General features: G+C 42.1%; 1 protein-coding gene across 2 annotated transcripts in view; it reads left to right on the top strand.

Annotated features, from left to right (window-relative positions):
* FAF1 (Fas associated factor 1) overlaps positions 1–19704 on the top strand; it is a 415784-nt gene that overhangs the window by 182121 nt on the left and 213959 nt on the right. For both annotated transcript variants that reach the window (XM_020987731.2, XM_020987730.2), the window contains exon 7: positions 2427–2532. In XM_020987731.2, coding sequence (XP_020843390.1) covers positions 2427–2532 — 106 coding nt within the window. The remainder of the gene's footprint in view (positions 1–2426; positions 2533–19704) is intronic.

The following is a 19704-nucleotide window of genomic DNA, read 5'->3' as shown; positions in this document are numbered from 1 at the left end:
TGGAACTCTCTTAGATTCCTGTTGGCCTCATTTCTTGCTAGCTAGCTGGAAGATTGTGCTAACTCAGAGTGCAGACCTACAAGCTGCACCTTGGCCTGAGCTCCCTTACCTTTTTGATTGAGTTGCTAAATGTGAGATCCTCATGTAGGATCAGAGTCTCTCAGCTATTGTTCATATTTAACTCTTGCTCCTTGCCCAGTCCACAGCTTCAGGCCAATCATCTCTCGTGACCTCAGACCTTGGTTTGCAGTAGCAGGACTGTAGCTCCTTACAGATCTCGTCTAGGACATGCTGCCTCTGTGACCCAACTGTGTCCTATACTATACAACTGTCAACTGGATTCTGCTCCTGCTCACGGCATAGAGTCAGTTCCTATCCTATAGGATCTTCTACCTTTTCTTGCCCTAGAACATAACTACAGGCTCTAGATCATTACCCAGGCTAGAAACTTCTGCATGATTCTTTCTTGGCTATGAAGTTTTCTGTGCCTGCAGACTTTTGTCCATCTCCCTGTGCTGACCAAGGCTGAAAAATGACTCACTGTGTTTTTTCCCTTGGATTTCTAGGTCATGACTCTGCCTGGTGTTCTTTCTGGGTCTTTGTTGGAATAGTTTTGGGGGCGAGATGGGTTGTACTGCTTCCCTCTACTGCCGTCTTTGTTGGACTGGCATTTTATTTTTAAAACCATTTAAACTACACAGACTGTTTGACTCAGTGATGCTACTACTGGGCATCTATATCAGGAGGTGAACTATATGGAAATAGAGCAGCTCTCATTGTAAATAACTAGGAAAAAATGTGGGTACCAATCAATTAGACAATGGCTAAGAAAAGCTATGACACATGAATGTAATCAGATATTATTGTGGCATAAGAAATAATAAATATGAAGAATTCAGAGAAACTTGAAAATACTTGAGTGAAGTGATGCCAAGCAAAGTGGGCACAACCAGGAGAACAATTTACACCTTGAGCACAGTAATAGAAAAGAAAACATGGAAAGGCTTTAGAACTCTGATCAATGCAATGGCCATTTGCACCTTCAGGGAATTAATATTGAGGCATACACTTCCTCCTGCCTCTTGGCAGAGAAATGGGGGCCTGTAAGTGCAGAATAAGTTATACATTGTCAGATAAAGCCAATGTGTTGATTTGTTTTGCTTGACTTATTTGTTACAAAAGGAAGGTTCTGTGTTGGTCATGTGAAGAGAGCAGAAGGGAACGATTGAGAAGGCACGATGATGTAAAATAAGAAAACATATCAACAAAATATTTCAAACAACCCCACGTGGTCCCAAATCACAAAGTAAATGTGATCTATCATCATCTCATCATTACCATCCCTAGACCCAAACATTTTGCATGTGAACACCCTCACCCCGTTACACACAAACATGTTTCCATGATATTTACCATCACTTTCCAAGCATACAGTCCAGGTCAAAAATGAGCAAAGAAAGAAAGAACTCCTCAAGTGTGGAGATGTATGCTGGGCATTTTCTTATACACTGAAGAAAGTACATGATTGATGGGTTTGGTTAACAGCACAGAGTCAGTTTCTATGTATTGATGAGTCCCAGGTTGAAGAATATTTTTGACAGTGTGTTGTCATATGAGTTTCAAAAGTTATGTGGGTTTCAATGTTGAAATCTCTCCCTTCCAGACCCAGACTCCTTCAAAAAACATCCTGACGTGCTCCACCACCAATTTTTCTCATAGGTGAAAGGGATCTTACTTTCCTCTCATTTCTCATAGCATTCTCCCTGGACTTCTCTTTTGGATTTAGCCCACTCTTTTAATAGTTAGATTGCCTTGGGCAAATTTTATAACCTTTCTGAGCCTTATTTCCTCATCTGTAAAAGGGGGCTAATTATACTCCTACCAGCTCCCTCATATGGTTGTTGTAAGGGAAGCATTTTGTAAACCTTAGAGTGTGATATAATTGGAGGCTGTCATTATTATTGTTAACTCTCCGCTGTGCATTGGTCAGACACAACATTTTATTTCTCTTCTTCCATCTACTTTTTGTAAGATTGGTCTAGAATTGTGCTTTCTATTGTCTTTGAATTTAACTTGGACTTGTCATGTCTGGTGTTCTTGCCCATGTGAGCCATTGGAAGATAAATACTGGTGCTAATGAAAAAGAAGACAGCATATGGCTCTCAATATTAAAATTTTATTTTGTAGGTAAAATATTTCTAGCCAAGCGACTCTGCTCACTTTGGTAGAGAAGGAGTTAACAGGTTAGCTCCCCTTGGTCATCCTCAGCATGGCTTCTTGCCTTTCAGAACTGCCAAGATGCTCACATTGTGCCTGGACATGTCGACGTCGAGGTTAGGGTCCTCCTGAGGGTTCTGTAGCTCGCTGCTCAGCAAGCTAGAACATGCTTATCCCTGATTTCCTTGTTTTTCTTTCAACCCTTTCAGTGCCCTGCAGGAGTCATTAAATCAGAACTTCATGCTGATTGTCACCCATCGAGAAGTCCAGCGGGAGTACAGCTTGAACTTCTCGGGAAGCAGTACCATCCAGGAGGTGAGTTCTGTCTCACAGCTGAGGAAGAGAAGGAGCTCATTAGAGCTCATGTTGACCCTGTTAAAGAGGGCTTCTCTCTTCTGGCTGGAAACTCTCTTTATGTTTCATTACTGGGCTCTTAATTTTAATTAACTGGAGCATCAAAGATTACTGTAGATAAACTAAATGACCTGGCCTTTGAAGAATAGACGGGAGCTCTTGATAATTCTTAAAATACTCCATTTAATGTTATAGAAAAGGAAGTCATTTAAATATAATATATTTTATAATTTAGTAGTGAGTAAATAGTAGAAATATTCATTAGAAGAGTTGAGAGAAAAGTCATTTGTTGACAGGTTATATTTTAGAGAATGTTTCCTCCTCTAATTTGGGTTACTCAGCATGCACTGAGGGGACAGGGGAAAGGGGTACTCATATTTTATAGGCATGGCATCATTTCCAGCTTCAAAATGGCCGACCAGAGCCACTCTTAGAAAGAGAACCCTCCCTTCCCAAAGAGAAGCAGGAACCCTGAGCGTGCACACGAACCCGCCATGCTGAGCACCAGAAACCTGCCACATGGCGCTTTGACCAATGTGTGGCATAGGATTCCACATTGCCAGTGACAGGCCACATTGCCTTTCTGGACCTAAGTCAGGCTGTTAACCGTAGGTATTTCCCAGATCAGATAATGCACAGGGGGTGGTCATAAGGATCACTCTGAGCCAGGGCTCAGTGAGCTACTGGTGGTGTATCAGATGATGAACACTAAGAACAAAGCTATTGCTAAGGATTGCCGGATTCCCCTTGAGATTGATGGACTGTTTTATGCAAGGAACTGAAGTTGGAATGCCATTTGCATCATTTTGGGGGGGGAGGGAAGGAAGGAAGGCTGTAAAAATAAGCGGTGTCACTTCTGATCTGTGTGGCGGATCTCTTCTTTTCTTGACACTTTAGAATCTTCTTGTTCAAAGGCACCAGTTACATTGCAGCTACCAGGATGAGGTAGCTGTAATTAAGTGTTCCTCAAGTGCTGATGGTGGTCAGAGTACATTGTTTTTTTAAAACAAAGGAAATAAAATTTCGGTATAATCTAGAAGCTCCTGTATCAGTAACAGAAGTAGAGAAATGCAGTGGCAGATGTCATGGTGGCCTTGATACATTTTTCTGAAGAGCATTACATTTTATGTGAAAAAGCTTGAGCAGTTCTTGGTGAATAATGGGATCTTTGAAGGATAAGGTTATGTTCATTGCTTCTTCCTGTTAACATTTCACATCACACACCCACAAGATGAAAATAAGTTAAGGTTTGTTCGATTGAAAAATCCAAATGCCCAAGTGGTGAATAGTAAACATGGTAAAGAACTCAAGTTTATTTTATTCTCTTTGGGTGTTCCCACAGGGTCGTAGGACTTAGGGGTGCAAGGAGCCGTAGAGTTTTCTAGTCAAAGTCATTCATTTTACAGAGGAGAAAACTGTGAGCTGGACAGAGAAAGGGACTTGCCCACAGAAGCACAGGGAGACAGAAGAGCCTGGCAGTGAAATCAAGCCCTAGGACTCGACATCTGAGGCTCTTCCCATTGTGTCTTATTTGAGACAGAGTTCCTATTCTCTTGGGGAAAATCATAGAGAGTTCCTCCTTTTTCTTTTTTTATTGAAAGTTCCAGAGCCTTAGGTTGGTTTTATGATTTACTTTGGTATTTTACCTGTCATTTGTTGCAGATGCAACTTCTTCCCACAAGGGGGCAGAAAGGACTCTCCCTCAGATTGTCTACAAATGCCATTCAGTGCTTTCAAATGAGCTTCCCTCCTATTAACAAAAAGGAGCATAATGGCCAAGTTATTGTTTGATTTACAGATAATTGGCATATTGCAGGAAGGAGACTTAATTTCACCCTTTTAAATTAAACAGGGAGATTTAAAAAGACATAAAATATTCATTAATGTTCGGTGATTATAAAGTAGTGGCATATATTTATTTTTCCTTTATTACTGTTTCGATGGGAAAATACTGCAAATATTTCCGAAATCGAGTTGGCCATACTGACAAGTTGAAATGTTTAAGCAGTGTTAATGCAATCTGCTCACACCTGATATCCTATGCAGAAGGATTCAAAATGACTCCATTAATTATTAAAAGAAATATTTAAAATTCTATAAATGTACCATTGTTCGCCACAGTTGGATGCAACTGTCTCTCCAGGGCTTGGTGTTTGGATTGTCACATATATTTTTAGGCTGCAATGACTTTAAAGTCATAAATATTTTTTCAGACTGTTTTCCAAATATGGTTTACCAGTGGTTTCTGGAACAGTTTTGCAAGAAGAGAGAGCTATTATCTCTTTACCAGGGCTTCGGTTTTTCCACAGAGTTTTAAAATATTTTAGAATGTGCTGGCCATAGCTAAGAAGTGGAAAAGCCTGTGTTGTTTCTAAGTTGTTCCTTTCTATCCACCACCATTCTTTCCCTTATCCCTTTTATACAGTAAACGATTTTGCAGGATATAGCACGCAGTGATCTTCTAGTCTTGTCCAGCAATTTTGAGGCACCTCTTTGGGGAGTCACTGATGGTTTTCCATGAGCTTCTATTATGCAGAAGCAATAGCCACAGGCATGGTGGGGTCAGAGCTGAAGCACAGCCGTTTCTGCTACAAGACTGAATCCCCGCTAGAGTGGGGTGAAACCAAATAGAACTTTGGGACTCATCTGCTGTTTTATTGTGTAGCTAGCCCACAGGTGTATTTTATATTATTAACATGGACACATAATGATGCAAGATTTCCTGAATCACAGATTATGCTGCATCATGTTCCAGGAATCTGCTTCCATTCGTCTTAGCCTGGTACAAGTGAATGACTCCTAACCTGTTAATTTATTGAGAAAACCTCACCGGTTTTCATTGTAGTATTTGTTGTTTGGACACTCCATTATGGAAGGCCTTTATGTTACATTAGAAGGCAGGTCTGGTTTTGAATGGAATTTCTGTTCAGTGAAATACGACTGAAGGATGAAGGCACGTTTGATCACCTGTTTTTATGAGGTGTGACGATTGTGGACAAACAGTGAGGTAGAGAAATGGAGGCACCAAAGTGGTTTGATTCTGCAGCCTTATATGTTCATGTAAGTTGGCTCAGATAGACCACAAGCAAGGAGAGTTGGTGCTCCGAAGAGCTGTCTGTAAGCTGTTGTCTGGGAAATCCCTAAGTGGTTGCAACTCCGCTCTAGGATTCCGTTTCAGCCACGGAGATGGCGAAGTGGGCTCCTCTCTATTGAAGCTCTTTACCACGTTTCCTTATTTTAATTTATTTGTTCATTTAAAGTCCTAGCGATCCTTGTCAGGGAGAAGGGAATAAAATGGGGATACCAAAGAGGACAGAAGAGAGGGGGAAAGAAGTTTTGACTAGCACCAAGAAAAAATACTTTTTCCTCCCTATCATTTTGTCAGTAACATCTGCTCTAAAGTAACCAAATAATGTAAAAATGACTGTGCTTCCTTGATTCCTTCAGCCCCTTATCTGAAGTTCACTTAAAACCAGTTAACTTTAATGGAAAATGAAAATAAGCTCAGCATATTTGAATGAATTTGCTCCGGTGAGGAGAAATGACAAAATATATTTTTCATTATCGTAGATTTTACTGGTTGCAATCAAATGCATTTGAGTTGGGTTAAAAATGTAATTTGCATAATCCAAAACCCCAAACACAGGTGGGGGAAAGGGAATGATTAGTGGCCCTAAAATCCAGCCAGACTCTTCTTGGAAACTGACCAGTTGTTGTCTGTTTTACTACTGCAAATGCTGCAATAGCAGGCAAAATCTGCCCCTATTTCCATCTGCTACTGGCCAACTACATGCACCCAGTGGGGCAAGGATAAGAGACCCTGCACTATCTCTATTGTAGGCTGGGAAGTATTCTTTTGTCATCTCTGCTAATAAGATCTGTAAGTCATTGCTGGAAAGGGCTGAATACTTGAAAAGTTTCATTCCCCACAACCCCCAGCAGTATCACTGTTCATACTTGATATTTATTTAGCTTATCATAATAAAAATTGACCCATCTAAAGGTATCTCTTATACTCTTCTGGGACACATTTTCCTTCTTGGGAACTTGTCTAACAAACCAACTCACAAGCCAGTAATTGTTCAGGTGAGGATTAAAGAGAGACAGCAAAGGTCAGAAATCTGCAACAAGACAAGTACTTTGTACATGAGTCATATGTCAGTCATCATCTGTGCTAAAGAATTATGCTGTGATAAGTTAGACTAACCCTTAATCTGAAAAGAAAAGCCTCCCATGATCCAAATTGGGAGAGGGTGTTTTGTTTATGGTGTGTCTCTCCAACCCACAAACTATTTTAGGTCCTGTTCCCTCTGGGTGAAAATTTTGCCCCGAGCTTTAATATTTAAATCTTGCCCACCAGATTTGTTTTCCATTAATTTTACCTTCATGTTTATCACCAGTCTTTCAAATTATATGTGTAAAGCCATATAAACTGTGGTTTATTATATGTGTAATAACATATAAACTGTGGAGTCTGGTATCTGAGAGTACTTTTACAAGAGCTGATTTGAGCTTGAAGCAGGGTTTGCAAAAGCTTTATGGACCATTGTGTGTGTGAGAGGATATCAGGGTAAAGGTGCTGTCTCTGGTTGGAAAGTTTCAAGAAACGTGGGTGTATCAAATGAGGTACCCCTAAATTAGAGGGGCATTAGGTTAGAATTAACTGATTTTCATAGGTATATTTCAAGGACTGATTTTTTAAAAAAAACATTTAAAATCATGAAGGCTGCCTTGGCAAGGAGACAAGCAGTTTTTCTCACTTCAGCTCAGGGTGATGGATTCAAACCTCTCTTAGCTTTTAGTGAAGGAGATTATGTGCTTGTCGTTTAAATCTGCATGTTAACTGTGAGTTTCAAGTTGCTTTTGAAAATGAGAGCTGGTGAAACCAAGCCAGCCCCTGTAGCCAGCCCAGTGATGAGATTGCTTCTTTCCCTGGGCAGTTTTTTGTAGTGTTTAAATAGGTGCACCAGCCCCCTAGGAAATCCAGCCTTCATCCGATTCCTCCTCATAGTCATTGCAGCTCCCGGGAAGGGACTTCCACATTTTATTGCAAAATTTAATGTTTGCTTTGGTTTAAGATGCCCTTGGCCAGCCCCGCTTGCTCCCCTTTCATTTCATCAAAGAGAAAGCTCAAGATGCCTGCGCAGAGTGCCCCTGACCCACGCGCATCAAGCAGCGGGACCCACTTCCAGCACGAGGCCGGCCATGGCTGATGCCGCAGTTTGCAGAGACCGGACTCTTCGAAGGCCCTGATCAGCAGTCCCAGTTCCCGGCCCCTGGCCGTCTCGGGCTACAGCTGGCCTAGAAGTTATTGGGAAGTCATCACCAGGGCCATCTTTCCGTGTAAGAAAAGGCAGAGGGGAAATTGTAGCGGCGCCAGGGCCCAAGACTGTAATAATCCTCTGGTACAATGCACCCTTGACAGGTTGTAATCGTGCTAATTGAAGAGCCTAATTCCTACTCGCTTCGTGCCGCTCAAAGGCGGACCCAGCCGCTTGTTTTCCTTCTGACCAGATGGTCCCGATGAACACCTACTGTGCACTTGAAGGGCTCCCAGGAGCCTGACAAAGGCTGTGCTTGCCTGCAGCCGCCGCTAAAGCCGGGCTGAAGACTCTGCTACTGCCGCTGTCTCTGTCTCTGCTGCTGCTGCTGCTGCTACTCCCAAGCTGCTTGCCTCCTGCCTCCCACTGGACACTGGACGCTGGCCCTGGCCACAGGGAACCAGGCTGGCTGGGCTGGCTTGATTGAACCTGGGGGCAGAAGCTGGGCCCATGCAGAGGCAGCCCATCCCGAGGCAGCCCATCCCAACCCGTTGGTCCCATTCTCTCCTGACCAGTGCATCCTCCCTCCACCCCCAGCCCTGGTGAAAGGAAGCCTTGGAGCATTTCTTGGGGCTGCGTTATTAGGGGGTCTCTGCCTTTGTCTTAAAGCAGACTCTTTGAGCACTAGTAAGAGAAAAGCTGGAGCAACAGTTGACCGAGTTGACTGAGCAGGCGCTTTGTGTCCTGCCAGGAATTCCTGCTTTGGGGCCCTTTTGTGTTGGCCCTGGAATGTGGTCCCCATCGCCACCTCCCCGCTCTTCTTCCAGCCCCACCCCCAGCCCTGCTTAGGGCCGGGCTTATGTTCCTGGGCCAGAGCTGTTCATCGCCTCTTTAATTTCATATTTTCTTTCCATCAAGTTAGCAGCCTCAGAGTGTGTGCCCAGGAGCTCCTGGTGATTTGGCAAAGTCAGGAGGGACGGAAAGAAGGCAGAGCTAGGCAGGCTGGCTGGCAGCTCCTAGGCCTTGCAGCTCCAACACTGAGCTGAGGCCCTGAAGATGATCAGGCTAATGAGAAGTCACTCACACATACGGACATGTTAGCTCAGTTAGTCTTTCTTTTTCCATTTTTACTAAGAAGCTAATCACTGTTTTCCAATACTCTTCCTTCCCCTTTCCACAGTGAACCCCAACAAGGAGAAAAACTTGGAGGGAAGGCAGAAGGTGAAACAGATCAGGAGGCAGGGCCTGGCAGTATGGCCTCCCGTGCAAATAGCCAAGCTAGCCTTATGCCTTTAGAAATGTGGCTAGGGTAGGATCTAAGCTTACAGGCAAGAAACAAGTTGGAGAATTTCCTCAGACTTACTAGAAGGCTCAGTATTAACCAGCAATCGCACGGAGTAACTAACTACCTCCTTTGCACAATGGGCAGCTCCTGTGGCAGTCCCTGCTTTGAGCCCCTGAGGCTTCAGAGCTATCTCTGCTTCCCGGTGACCTGGCATTTTTCACAATCTTAAACGAAGAGAATCTTTATCCTGTGTTTTTATGGTGAAGCCCAGACCAGTATGAAGGCACAGGCAAATGGCGATACTAGCAGCCCTTAAAGTCTGTTTTTGATTGTAATAAATAACAACCAGTAGCAATGCAGTCATCCTGATAGCTTATAATTAGTGAAACCGTAATTGTAAACATTCCAGCCCTTTCTTAAAGTTTATTCCAGTCTCCTTAAGTAAATACCATGAATAGACTCTTTATGTAAAATTGAAAGATAATGCCCTGTGGTAGTCAGTATGTTTTCATTACAATCTCAATTAAATGTCTTGTTAAAAAAAAATCTTCTGGGATTTCTCAGAAATATAAGTATTTCAAACTGAAGAGGGTGGAAAATCATCACTGGCCTTTAAAACAACATTCATTCTATTTTAAAAATTAATTTGGTCATTATTTTGGGGCTTATTCATTGAAATTCAGGGTTTGGGGAGGAGGGAACCCCAACCTTCAACCAGTTGGATAGGCGGGGATGGGGATAAGCAGTGAGGTGTTAATGAATTGATATCCTGGATTAAAAAAAAAAAGCTTTCAAGAACTTATCTGAATGAGAAAGAAAAACTTATTGAATTTTTAAAGCAAGAAACTCTTTAAAATGAAGGTTAAGCTGCTTGGTTCTATTACTTGTGGGCACAATAAAAGCTATCTTCAAAGAGAGAACCTCAATTAACAGGGCAGGAAGGGAATGGGATTCATGGGGACCGTGCAATGGACACTCCCTTCTCTGAGCCCTGCCGAGGCTGCCTTCCTAATAATGAAGAGTTTGTTGATAGCGCTGTTTAAAATACTAACCCCCCAATTTCATGGAAACTGTGAATAGGAACTAAGAAGGGACTGTGGCTGTCCCAGGAAAAGGGTTAGCAAGAGAGCCCCGGTTACTCCATAACTGTATCTAAGGTTCATGTGCTTCGTAGTCAACTGTCCTCTCGCTGGAAAATAGGGTTTAAGCTTCTGTCCTTGATTTGAGACAGGGCTAAGAGTAGTCTCACCTGATTTGGGAGCTTTGTAAATATAAATTTCGCCATAGCTTACATCTATTCAAGTGATAGCGGCGTCACAAAATTCTCTACCAGTGTAGAGCTGAAAGGGAGCTTATTTATAGATTGTCTAGGCCACTGCCCCACATTTTATAATAGAAAAACACTGCAGTCCAGAAAGAACGTTTTTGCCCAAATTTAAAAGGCTAGTATCTGAGCTGGACTTTGAATCTAGGTCCTCTAAACTTAAAATCCAGTGCTCTTTCCATCATATATTTATATTTATTCTCTTGTAACAAATTTAATTTGGCTGTATTCTCCTAGTTCTAGCCCCTCCATTTATAATTATTTTCTGATTTTTTTTAATGTGTCTTATATATAGCAGTATCAAGGCAAGGAGTTTTTCCTGTGCAAACATATTTAGAATGGTGAGTTTTTTATCTATCTATCTATCTATCTATCTATCTATCTATCTATCTATCTATCTATCTAATCCTGCTGCTCACTTATTAGGGGAGGGGTAAAATACCCCATGGTTTCCCTCAATAGATCCCTGTTACTGTGTTTTTTTTTTTGAAGGGAAAAAAAAAAGATGTTAAAAGCTCATGGCAAACATTTGTAATAAATGGCACAATGTATGCCTTGCTTTGTGGTAGTTGCGTGACCAGACAGTGGAGCCCAGGATTGTTTAAGGTTTTTACAGCTGCAGGGGAAAAGCATCTGTTCGGAGCAAAGCCGGCATTGTTTAATTTTGACACTCACTTTTCCATGCTTCTTGTACCAGGCTCTGGATTAGATGCCACAAGGATGAAATTTGTTTTAAGTTGCTCCCCAGTGCAGCTGTCCCCATCGATGGCTGCGTCAGCTTAAGCACAGCAGACGTAGCCTAAACAAGCATCTTTGTCCAGGGTCACCTCGCTTGGCCAGGAAGGCTCAGAGGAGGAATGTTAGTAATAATGTTTATCATGAATAATGACAGAATTAATTTGCAGGCTTATTTAGCTCGCTTAGGATTCCAGTTTCAGTGATTTTTTTCCCCCCATGGACAGCAGTAGCATTATTGGACCTCTCTTTTAAATTTAATTTTTTGAGAAAATCAAGTATTCTGTGTTCATAGACCTCATTCTTCCAAGGTAAATTGTGTGGCAAAATGACCAGATTGCTTGTTGACTGAATTAGCAGGGAACTGAAAACAAAACCTCTCCAAGTCTGAGGGGCTTTGCAGCAATCTTGAAAAATGGACAATTTTATAGAATAATAATTTTTCTTTAATGTTTCAAGTGAATGAAAAATGAAAGAGCACTTCACTTTGTGGGCTTCCTGGAATTGTGTGAATTTCTACCCAGCTGGTCCAAATTGATTGATACAGGGCCAAATATTTGTCTGCCTACATTTCAAAGTCTGTAATTTGCTAATGAATTGTGGTAATAATCTTTCATCATACATGAAAGATTTAGCCAAACAATTTGCTAACTATGTATTTTGATCACAACATTTTTGGACTTAAACCAAGCTTTACATCTGTTTTACAGCTAATACACAAGGACTGGGAAGGAGAGGAAAATACCCTTAAACCTGGTCACTCACTAAGAGGGGATTACGGGAGGCTGGGGGAAGAACCAGGACAAGGCAAGGCTGAAAGGTCCCTGTGGACAAGAGTGATGGGCCAGTGCCATTCAGGCTTAAGGTATAGGCCAGCTAGGAAATATGTCAGCTTGGCTTTGGCCTAAAGTGCCCCCTAGGAGACCCTGGGCCTGACAGAGAAAAAAACAATGGGTGGCATATTGTAAGTGTTCTGCAGTGCTTTGCCGGAAAGTCAAATGTCCACAAATTGAAGCTAGTTCAAGGAATGAGAAAAGAGGCCATGGAGCTGTTGAGTGACAAAAATCATCAAGAAATAAGCTTAATTTGACCAATTAATAACTAAGGTTAGAGTTAAAACTCCCTGCAAATATTTTTACTAGCCATTGAAACTGAAGAGATTCAGAAAAATCAGAATAATAATGTATAGGAAAATAATTAGGCTGTTACTGTGAGGTAGATATTTTATTTTAGACAGAATAGCTTGCCTGTTGGAGAGGCAGAAGAAGCCTTACTCTTGAAGGTTTTTTTAGGTTTCAAGTTATACTCTGGAAAGAATTCTCAATTGGCTGGTGCAAGGAGAGAGGGTCAGGAGATAGTAAGTAATGTGCCTACCTGTGTCACTCTGGCAAGCTCAGTCGGCTGTGATTTCTTGTTTGCCTCATGACATCTGAGTTGTTTCCATGTTGCTCATTAAGAGACTATTCAACAATAATATTGAATAATTTTTCAAAGCCCACAGTTTAATCTCAGGTGGTTGCAAATCCACTTAGTAATTTTAAGCCAATTTCTCTTAAGAGCACCTTAGAAGAGTGTTTTGTTTTGTTTGTTTGTTTTTTGGTAATGTGTTTGTATAAGGGGTCCTGGTAAAGATTCCTCTCCCAATGTCCAGAGACAATGAGAACAGCATCCGTTCTAAAGGAATTGGGCCAGATGTCATCCTTGCAGAAGCATCCTGTTCTAAATCAGGGCCAAAGAAAGGAAATTGGGCCTGTGGGTTCTCAACAAAAACCAGGGCACTTAGAAGTTTGAGAACAAGGACATGTAGTGAAGATAGCAACAACAGTGTAAGAGGGGGCCGGAGCCGTGCCCACCTGCCCCAGACCACTGGGTGACCTGTCTCAGTTGGGGCTGACATTTGCCATCTTTGCCTGTCTTTAGGAAGATGAAAAGTGTTGGTAACATTCCTGAACACAGCATGGCCACCCGTACTGCTTCTCCTTTGAACTAGAACTTGTTCCACCATTCCTATCTCTCCTTTCCTTTCCCTTTAAAGCCCCAGTCAGGACCCTCCACTTCTTACCCCCCTGATGTGGTTTCCCTGATGTGCCCTCAGTCCCCAAGTGCTTTGTTGGCCCCACTCATCATACCCTCATCTTACGTTATTGCCTGTGTGGGCATATCTTCATTTTTTTAGTTGACTCAAAAACTTCGTGAAGGAAAAGGCTCTGTCTTCTCTGAACTTTTTCACCCTGAGAGTAGTACAATACTCTGTACACAACAGGCATTTAATAAATGATTGTGGATCTGAACTTGGGGTTAAAATTTAGTGAAGCCTCCATCATTTTTTTTTTACTCAGTTGCTTCTCAGTTGTCTGAGTTAATTGGAAGATATACAAAATTAATTTGAGAACAAAATGGCCAATGCATATAGAATGAAATAACAAAGGATTTGATTTTGCCAATTAGAGAGATTTTTCTTGGTTCCGTTGTTGACTTTTAAGTTTTATGAAAAATTTGTAATTATATTTGATTCATTTTGAAACTCACAATATAGCACTGGGTTTTTGATAAATATTTCTGGATCGTTGATATTTTTATCAGGAACTCTTTTGCCTGAAAAATATATGAAATACAGATTTCATGAAGACAGTATTTTTCATGCAACCATTTCTTCAAGGTTAAAAATTTTTAATGGACAAATATAGCTTAAACTCAAGTCATTCTAATGATTAGTAATTAGTACAGTGCCTAGCACATAGTAGGTACTTAATAAATGTTTATTGGTAGACTGATTGGTTTCTGTTGAAAACTTTCCATAGCACCATGGTCATCAAAATCATACAAAGAGAACTTAATCTAGTGATATTGAACATCTCTTCCCTCAAATAGGAACTGTCTCTAGCTAGCTGTGCTATGTCAGTAACTCTGAGGACCTAAATGAGCTTTGGAGCTGGAAGAGGTTTAGAGATCATTCCCCCTAAGAAGGAAAATGAGACTTGAGGCCGGGCTGCTTGGAAGTGTTTTCATAGCTGGCTGACAACAAACTTCTAAGTTTAAGGTGCAATAGTAACATTTTCTCCGTCCATTTCTTAAGTCTAGACAATCAAGAAAACAATGAGTCAAGTGCTGGTTTGTAGCATTTAATGATTCCTGGTGTATTCTGATACATAGTTTTAAATGTACCTGCTGAAAATTTAGCAGGCTGTCCCAAGCCTGCACAAGCTGGGCTCCAGCATACTTCTGCTTAGAGGGGTGACTGGCCCAAAGTCACACAGGCAGGAGATGTCAGAGGTTGGATGTGAACCAAGCAAGATCAGGGGCTGGTAAATTTTGCAAGATAACTCTGCAGGAGGGAAAAAGAACGTCAGAATTGGAAGGGATCTTAGAGACTGTCTATTTTTAACGCCATCAAGATTTCCCCAAGGCTATACCACACGGATATGACAGAGCTGGGGCATCAGTTGTACCAACTCCCGGCCTTGTTCCACTTGCTGTGGAATCAGTCTAGTGGAATTACACTAATTAAGAAATAGAGTTAGGTGTTTTTTACATTTTAGTCTCTAAGCATAATTATTTGAATTTTCCATGATTTGTAGCTTACAAATAAACTAGGAGGTTTTATAGTAATGGGATGTGAAAGAAAGAATAGTATTTGATGAAAGCTGTAGGGAAGACATGAGGAAGCATTTCCTTGATGGACCAAAATAGAATAGGTGTGAGATCACTGTTTGGACTGCAAGAAGATGACCCCTTTTCAGGTGTGTGGAAGAGGGAATTCTTACTCTAGTTTTCTCTGAAGTCCTTTTCAGCTCAGTTATGGCAGTCTGTGAGTGTTGAACTTGGAGTCAGTAAGACAGGAGTTTAAATCAGGGGTGGGGAACGTGTGGTCTTCTAGGTCCTTGGGTGCGGCCTTTTGACTGAGTCCAAGTTTTACAGAACAAATTCTTTTATTAAGGGTACTTGTTCTGTGGAGTTTGGATTCAGGCAGAGGGCCTCACATGAGGACCTAGAGGGCCACATGTGACATTAAGGCCTCAGGGTCTCCACCCCTGGTTTAAATCCTAGACCTGACACTAATTTAGTATTCAAGGGCAAGCCATTTAACCACTCCTGGGTTTAGTCTTCTTGTCTGTAAAATGGAGGTGATCCCTGAAGTACTTCTCTTATAGGATTGCTGTGAGGATTTACTGAGAACTCTGTCCCCTCTCCCCTCACCCCTCTCATTTATGAGTATAGCCTCCATTTCTTTAGCCTTTTAAGATTTCCAAAGCTCTTGACCTCCAAAAATCCTGAGAGGCCTATGGGCCTATGGTGTGTTGTGAAAGTAGCACGGTTGCTACTGTCAGTCATGCATTTTATTTTCTCCTGAATGATAACGTGCTTTAATTTTGTGCCTTGAAATAAACTTTTAGCTTGAATACTGAGGATTCAGCAAGGCTCATTAATTTGATTTCAGTGCCTTTTGTTTCATGCATTTATTGGAATGAAATCCACTTGGGAAAATTATTATCTCAATAATATTTCCAGTAAACTCAGATTAAAGGCCATGACTTTACTTTAGTTTTTCATTAACCCTAGTGTCTTATCAGTGAAGGTCTCTCCCTCTTCTCCCAATGTAGACCCTGACCCTTCCGTATCTTCTCAGCTAGCAAGGTTCTTGTTCTGCGTATCTGTCCCTAAAGTTCCACCCAGTGTATCGGAGGCATCACTCTGGCTTGTGGAGTATGCTGGGATCCCAGCATAACCCTTGGGCCGGCAAGCTGGTGGGATTTATCCTCACTTTGGGGTTGGCCAATCCCTTTTCCTGCCATGTAGATCCTCCACCATATTTTTCCTGGTATTTCTCACAAGTGACACATCATTGCTGACATCCTGCCCACTACGGATTTCCTTTCAGCCTCAACAGTACTTGGTCCTCGTGGCAAGGTGAGGCGACTAGGAAGCAGTTTTTATCATCTTGGCTTTCCATGTAAGGGAAATGGGGATTGCCCCAGATCACATGGCTGGTCGCTGTTTGGGCTAGGAGTAGAAGCCTAGGTAATGACTGCTCATCTTGTGCTTCTTCCATTTGCTCATGCTGTCCCTTGTTTTCTTTCTCCCTATCCCTATCCCTTGGATATTCCAGAAAGGAACATTCTAATTTTGAGAAGCCCTGTGGAAAGTCTCCTGATATTGTCATTCGAGTTCAGGCTTAAGTAATTGTTGGAAATCAAGGGTCGTAACTTTTCAATCACAGTATTGATTGTTGATCTCTTATATTATCTCATTTAATCGGCTCAGTGAATATTTATTAGTTCAGCTTGTTATCCTTATTGCCATTATTATTAATTTAATTCCTTTATCACGTTCTTCTTCCTTGGCCATGCAGTCAGAATTCTCACTTTCTGACCTGATTCCTTTCCAAGGTAAGTTACCTTTCAGTTTCCAAGCTGGATGTTCCGAGTTAGTGTGACCAGTCTTAAATGATCAGGGCAGTATCATTTCACAGATAAGAGGTCAGGAAATGTTTGAGTTTCCCCTAGAATAGATTTTATGTGTAATGGGTATAGAGAATGCCTCAATTTGTTTATATACCTATAAAGTTCCATTTTTTTTATTAAATTAAGTTGGGCCAAACTTTGTATTAACATTACTATGAGTTAATTATATTGATACTGATCTTTTAATGAAACAGGACTTTAATTTACTGATGGGTGTCAGTTGGGTTTCTTGTTTTGATTGAGTTTATGTTTGACACAAAACAGAAATATTTATGTTATGATCTTCAGATAGTTTGTGTCTCTGGCCTCATTGAAGAGTCATTCAATGAAATTCTTGTAAGTGACATTTACTATTTGAACATTAACTGTCAGAGGTACTAAAGATCATATACAGAATCACAGAAGTAAAATAAGGAAGGGTTTTAGAGGTTACCCAGTCCAAATTCCCAATTTTGTTGATGTGGAAAGTGAAGGCTAGAGAGGTGAACTGACTTTGTATACTCAGTCTTCATTGAATCCGATTCAGAGTGGCACTGTATGCACAGAGCAGGCTCTTGGGCAGGGCCAGAAGGTCACTGGCCACGTCAGCTGTCCCACTTAGAAGATGGGAGACTCTGGGCAAGTCATTCAGCTTGCTGACTCTTCTCTAAAACTAGGGTAACAGTGCTCACTCCCACTGCAAGTGCTTAACTGCCAGGGTTGTACTAGGAAGAGGCTTGGTGGATTTAAATATGGCTCTTTAGAAATGTGATCACTGTAGATGCCTAATAAATACTGGATTGAGCAAGCACCTAAGGTTAGGTAGGGGGAAGATACACATGTTCACTTAGATACAGTCTTGTGTGTATGAGGGAGGACCTCTTGCCAAATTCCAGGAAAATAAGAACAAAAGGTCTTGATAGAGCATTAAGATAATTGTGGGCAGGGTGATACTGTTCCACCGTATTTTATTTCCATTATGAGAATTCTATTTCAAAGCACAGTTTAAAGAGTAGACATTTGCAGTCAGAAGACCGGGTTGAAATCCTGACTGCTGTTTACTACAGATATGTCTATGGATAAGCTATATGCCTTCTCTGAGCCTCAAGTTCCTTCCTCTGTGAAAGAAAGTAGGATGGTATAGAGAAAGATGTCTGAATTTGAAATTAAAGTCTTCAGTTTGAACCTAGCACTTCGATCTAATATTTATGTAACCTAGACCAGTAATGTCAAACTCAAATAGAAATGTGGGTTACATGTTGACTTAGAAAACTACAAATTAATATTATTTATATTTTATTGGTTTTTATTTTTATTTTTATTTCAGGCAATTGGGGTTAAGTGACTTGCCCAAGGTCACACAGCTAGTGTCAGGTGTTTGGTCTGAGGCCGGATTTGAACTCAGGTCCTCCTGACTTCAGGACCGGTGCTCTATCCACTGCGCCACCTAGCTGCCCCCTATTTTTGTTTTCTTTAACATTTCTCAATGGCATTTTAATCTGGTTTGGGCCTCATTCAGGAGTGTTTGAGGTGCATACTGTCCCCAGTTTGACACCTCTTACCTAGATGACTTCTAGTATCCCCTCTATCTCTTTATCAACAATGCTGCAATCATCCCTTGGTCTCAGTTTCTCCATATTTAAAATGAGGTCTCTGAATCCTTAGAGAGAGGCTGTGAGACAGTGGATAGATCGCTGGCTTTAGAGCCAGAAAGACCTGAGTTCAAGTGGTACCCCTGTCACACCCTGGCTGTGTGACCCTAGGCAAGTCACTCATCCTCTAAATGCTTCAGAGCTCTAATGAATGAAAAAACGTTTATTAAACCGTTATTATGTGCGAAACACTAGACTGAGTGCTGGAGTCACAGATAGAAAAGCAAGACAGTCCCAGTTCTTGAGGTGTTCGCATTCAGATGGGGGAGACAAGGCACAGAGATGGCTTCCGGTGGAGTGGCCAGGCAGACGGCTGGGAATCTCTTCTTCAGAGTCGTTTCCAGTGTCTGATGCTTCACTGTTTGATTGTGCTGAGGGAGGCCTCTGTAGTCAGAGGACCTCGGTTCAGACCCTTCCTCTGATCCTCACTCCCTGTGTAACCTCAGGCATGTCAATTTGCCTATTAGGTTGCAGTTTCTCCAGCTGTAAAGTGAGGTTGGAGGTGTTGGCCTGTGAGGTCCCTTCCAGCCTAAACCGATGACCCTGTGAAGTACTCTGGTGGCCAGAATGCACGTGTCTGGATCTTCAGCCACTGTGGCTTCTGAGCAGGAGGGGGCTGCAGCACCTTTGGAGGCAGCTGGTTTGCCAGGTCCTCTTTCCAAAGGACTCACTCCTTTATTATAATGACTGGGGCCGGAGGCAGGACCAGAGGCTTGGAGTTGGGAGGTGGCTAGTCTTGAGGCTTTTGGGCTTCCCTGACCACTGTGGGCAACTGATCATGGCAGACAGCTGATGGGGCCTTTCTCTGCCAGCCTGGCTCCTAGGAACAAGGACTGTCGTCCTCCGGGGGCTGCCAGTGCAGCCTGCATGGTAAAGTTTCCGCGTCCAACAGTTCCCTGTGCCAGTGAAATTAAAGAGCTCGGTGCCCCTCACCCCAGCACGTGACGCCTTCCCACTCTCCCATCCATCCTTTGCCTTGTGTATATTTTATATCCTTGCTGTAGCCTGCAATAGAATGTAAACCCTGTGCAGACGGGGACCGTTTCATTTCTGACTTGGCTTGGTGGGTTGGACGGAAGGTTCTCTAAGTCCTGACTGAAAGCAGGTAGCTGCCCCACCCCACCCTGCTCTACCCAGTTTTCTCTTCCTTATTCCTTTGTGGGGGAGGGGGTGGCCGGTGGTGGTGGGGAGAAAAGCCTAAACTCTTTCCAACCTAATTTTGTGTAATAGAAGTGTGTCCCCTTGTGAGCCAGGCCTGAAAAGTTTCGTTGGCGAAACTCAGAGTGACAAAAAGTAACATCAGAGACAAGCCACATTTATTTGTTGATTTTATTGTAAGTGCGAAAAATTTCAAACAGGCCTAATTAGGTGCAAATGTGCTCTCCCTCTGGAGGTGCATCCTTTTCTGCCTCTGGTGTTCGGCTCCACCAAGCAG

The sequence above is a fragment of the Phascolarctos cinereus genome, unplaced genomic scaffold, assembly GCF_003287225.1.
Source record: "Phascolarctos cinereus isolate Bilbo 61053 unplaced genomic scaffold, phaCin_HiC Scaffold_5;HRSCAF=322, whole genome shotgun sequence".
Classification (NCBI taxonomy): domain Eukaryota; kingdom Metazoa; phylum Chordata; class Mammalia; order Diprotodontia; family Phascolarctidae; genus Phascolarctos; species Phascolarctos cinereus.
The sequence above is the reverse complement of the archived record's forward strand: the minus strand, read 5'-3'. Positions and strand labels throughout refer to the sequence as shown.